This window comes from Salvia hispanica, chromosome 3 (genome assembly GCF_023119035.1).
Source record: "Salvia hispanica cultivar TCC Black 2014 chromosome 3, UniMelb_Shisp_WGS_1.0, whole genome shotgun sequence".
Lineage (NCBI taxonomy): Eukaryota > Viridiplantae > Streptophyta > Magnoliopsida > Lamiales > Lamiaceae > Salvia > Salvia hispanica.
In genome coordinates, this window is record NC_062967.1 from 34,003,695 (window position 1) to 34,007,586 (window position 3,892).

At 37.2% G+C, this 3,892-nt stretch overlaps 1 protein-coding gene across 7 annotated transcripts; it reads right to left on the reverse strand.

The window, feature by feature from the left end:
- Nucleotides 1-3,892, reverse strand: LOC125210687 (E3 ubiquitin-protein ligase APD2). Of its 7 annotated transcripts, none has more exons than XM_048110252.1 (11): nt 3,388-3,891; nt 3,090-3,196; nt 2,900-3,022; nt 2,699-2,795; nt 2,158-2,235; nt 2,000-2,094; nt 1,675-1,821; nt 1,307-1,379; nt 921-1,233; nt 565-682; nt 1-239 (listed from the first exon to the last, which is right to left on the reverse strand). In XM_048110252.1, exons 1-10 carry the CDS (start codon nt 3,584-3,586, stop codon nt 607-609), a joined length of 1,308 nt encoding a protein of 435 aa, XP_047966209.1. In that variant the 5' UTR covers nt 3,587-3,891; the 3' UTR covers nt 1-239; nt 565-606. The 7 variants fall into 7 exon arrangements, with proteins under 7 accessions (XP_047966209.1, XP_047966208.1, XP_047966207.1 ...); XM_048110251.1 differs by having other exon boundaries at nt 1-301; XM_048110250.1 differs by lacking the exon at nt 1-239 and having other exon boundaries at nt 397-682.

Below are 3,892 nucleotides of genomic sequence, written 5' to 3' on the forward strand. Positions count from 1 at the left end.
AGAATAAAGACTCAAAGATATAATTGCATCATATTCAGTTCAGAGAATCAAAATGATTTGGAAACTTACAAAACTGCATAAAGGAGGATACAAAAACTTGTGGTGACTCACAGGTGGATTCACTCAGCCCTGGGTAACCGATGGCGATTTTCCGACAGTCGAAGGTAGTGAGAAGTTGGAGTATGTCACAATTGGTGGTGCATCCTACTACTTCCTTAAGTTGCTTCTTTTGTTACAAGCTGTGGGGAAGAAAACTTGAGCTCATGGGAGCAATTGGAGTTGTAGTTAACATATTTGAGACCTTCAAAAGAAAGAAAATTGTCTAATCCCTGCTGTTAACATTTCAAATTTGTTTTATTCTTGACGCAGAATATGATGAAATGCAACACGAACACGAATCCAAAATTCAAACCTTCATATTTACTGATGATTGAAAAGTGTTTGTTAATGTACATACACTTCCTCTAGATAAATAATACATCATAATGAAACAAAAAGGAAAAAAGGTGTAAAAGTCGCTGATTTTCTATTTTTAAAAGGTCTGATATTATACAGAATGCTAACCCTAATTGTAGTGTATAAGCACAACAGAGGCTCCAGCACTGTTCAAACAGTGTATATCTTTTTTGCCTTTTTGGTCTTCCGCCGGCAAATAGGGCAGGTTGCTGAAGTTTCCACTATTCTGCAAAGCGAAAATCAGGTCACTCATGAATCATTTGAAACTACTGTAGGCTTGCATAGCTAAGTTCTGAAGCAATGGGGAACCCAAAATGTAGCGATAAAGATATAATAGGAGTCCTATGATAGGTACTGAAGCAATTGGGAAGCTAAAATGTAGAATGATGCATTGATATACTTTTCAACGTATTTAAAGCATGGAGGAGCGTTCTTATCTCAATGCTTCAAAATCTCAGTGTTACCTATTTGCACATCCAAAACAAGCTACACAGTGTCCGCATGGAATAAAGAAACAATCCTTGGGAGCTTCGAAGCAAATAGCACAAGTATGGCCGCGATCTTCATCACCTTTGACTGGGTTTGCTTCAACACCAGCTTGTGCATCATCTTCATGATCTCCATCCTCTGAGGCAGAGGTGTCATCATCTTTACGCAAAAGCAATGGGTTTCTCTCAGATCCAATGCCACCAGGCGGATCGCTTGGCATGTCTTGCTCGGTGCGCCGGAGGTGGTTCGTGAAGTAGTTGAAGAGTAGCATTAGAAGAATCAACCCACCTACATTGATAATTGTGAAGATATTTTCATAAAGAATTATCTTTATATTTTCGTACATTAATAGATAACATACCTGCTACAACGACATACGCAATCCAACGAGGTCCATATGAAATTTTGACATAACAATTACCGTTGACCATACCCTACAGCACATATAGAGGGTGGAGGTGAGAGTGTTCCTTATGACAATTGGTAAATGAAAGTCATATTTTCAGGAAATGATTTCATCCATCATTGTTAATGAAATAGAATTATCAGTAGCACAAATTATTTTAATGGCCATACACACGTGTATTAAGGGTATTTCAGTACAGGCTATTTCACCGTAAAGCCTTATACATGTTCGAGACAGTACCCTCCATCTTAGACAAAGGGTAGCGATCATGTCGTTAAGTTAATTTGTTCAAAAAATATCATTTCATCAGATAAAGTACTCACAGGAACTCGACCAGGAGATGTAAGAACAGCTGCATTTGCACCCATGAAAGACAGTGGGAAAGTGCATCTACCCTCTGCAGGTCTACACTTGTAATATGGTTTTGTCGTGTCGTACATAGATGCCTTAATTGACATATTTAAATCAACCTGTTTAATATCTAAAATATGAGAACAATGAATAAAAAAGTCATCAAGAATCGAAAATGGGGAAAAAGGAAACCTGGTCCAAGTATAAGCACTAATCTAAATGGGAAATTTATTTCTTTATAAGTATTCTTGCAATGACTTCACATGCTCCACCACCCAAAAGTTAAGAAACACTCACCATGAAAATTTCAGGATTCAAGTTACCAACTCCAGTGTAATATGCTGAAGATTTCAAGATATCCTTCTGAATTGAGCCATTTCCTGCAACAATAACTAAGTGGGTTCTAATGACAATTTCATAGAGGGAAAATATAAAGGTTCTAATTTTTATCTCACCATGAATTATATTCCATGAAAAGGTTGTATCTGGATATGATGGGTCTTTAAGCCACTCAGCAAGTTCAGCATTCCCTGCTAGTATTTACGGAAAATTCTTAAGGGTACTCGTCAATAATCAGATGCTAAACTTGCGATCAACATACCTAATATGTGTAAAGATTGCCAAGAGTTAAAAAATTGTTTATTTATAGGATACAAGCAATTAAAGACAGGCAACCTAAGAATTTGGGAAATTTAAATGGTGATGTAAACGATTTAGGAGTCTTTAATTTGTATAATTACAAAGTAACCACAGGGGAAACACAAATGATAACACAACATTTGAAAAACAGCATGAATGTAATCCAAGGCCCCTACCTAAAGCAGACCATGTTAACAGAAACATGTCAATTAACATTTGCTCATGATATATGACGTCAAACCAGCATGCCATTGAAATTTCTGCATACCACTAATCTTTTCATTCAAAACATAATGAAACACATCTTATATAAAATAGAAAATTAAAGCAATCAGTTCTTGAGAAACTAAACTTTACCTTTAGCAATTATAAGACCTATAGAAGAGAAGCCCCATGAGGAAACACTATAAGATACATTAATTTGAGATCCTTCATTCAAATAATGCACCCATTCCTGCAGGAAAAGGGGGATGAAGATATAAACCACTGTACCCTTTATTTTGTTAAAATAAACATGTATTATTCTACTACAGTAAAAACACTCATTATGCTTCTGACCTTGTGGGTATTGGAAGGCAGAGAGATCTTGTGAGTCTCCTGCCATGTAACCATAACATCAAGGGCTGGAGCTTCATAAAATCCAAATAACATCGAACTTTTGGCTGCACCAACTTCAACCACCTGGCACAAGCAAAAATCTCCTTAGAACAAGACATTTTAAAACAAATTTAAGCCACTTTGAAAATACCTCTATGGACTCCACAAACAAGGTGTTGGGCTGTATCAATATAGATGCATTAGGTCCAAGACGCAAATTCTCAGGGGAATACAGTCCAAACGCCATAGTTATGGCTACTGAAATCAGAAACAAAACATATACGCAAAATCAAATAAACCTACTGTTCATCATATGATTCTTACAACAAATATTATCGCCCAATTATATCCATTGGAATCAACTAAGCATCCAAATTCACTCAAAAGAATCCAAAACCCTCACATAAAAACATTTACAAATTACATCCAACCAAAAAAAAAAAAATTACCAAAAAACGAGAATGTGGTCGAAGCAATAAAGCACGACTTAGGATCGTCTGCATTCGTAGAGGTGGTGCCATTATGCATCGTGGAGGCGCCATTATACATCGGCGAGAAACGATCTGCATGAAACTGATCGCGCGGAAACTCCGGTGACCTCGCGGGAAATGGCCGCGGCGGCGACTCCGGCTGCTCCACCTCTGCCATCCCTGTCGAATTGCAGTAAACGCGGATGTAATTTTGTTGACGACAATTGAAAATTTAGGTCGGCGTGGAAGCAGAGATTTCTCAAAATTGCAATTTTGCTTCGGTTTATTTATTGGAGACTGGGTTTTTGGATTTGGATTTTTTTTTCATTTTATTCTATTGCCTTCAACTAAAGCCGTTTGGTTTTCATTTGATTGGGATTTCATTTTTCAAGATTGTGCCTCAATTTATTGTGATGGGATTTGTGGGAACTGGGGATGTGTTTGCTTCGGTAATCGGTGGTACTTCCCAACTGAATTGTTATTA

Excerpts from the sequence above, each read along its gene's own strand:
- LOC125210687 (XM_048110252.1), bottom strand. The coding sequence starts at position 3,586 with ATGGCAGAGGTGGAGCAGCCGGAGTCGCCGCCGCGGCCATTTCCCGCG. Across the intron at positions 1,822-1,999 it reads TGAATCCTGAAATTTTCATG|GTTGATTTAAATATGTCAAT; the intron begins GTGAGTGTTTCT and ends GATATTAAACAG. Across the intron at positions 1,234-1,306 it reads TGCGTATGTCGTTGTAGCAG|GTGGGTTGATTCTTCTAATG; the intron begins GTATGTTATCTA and ends TTATCAATGTAG.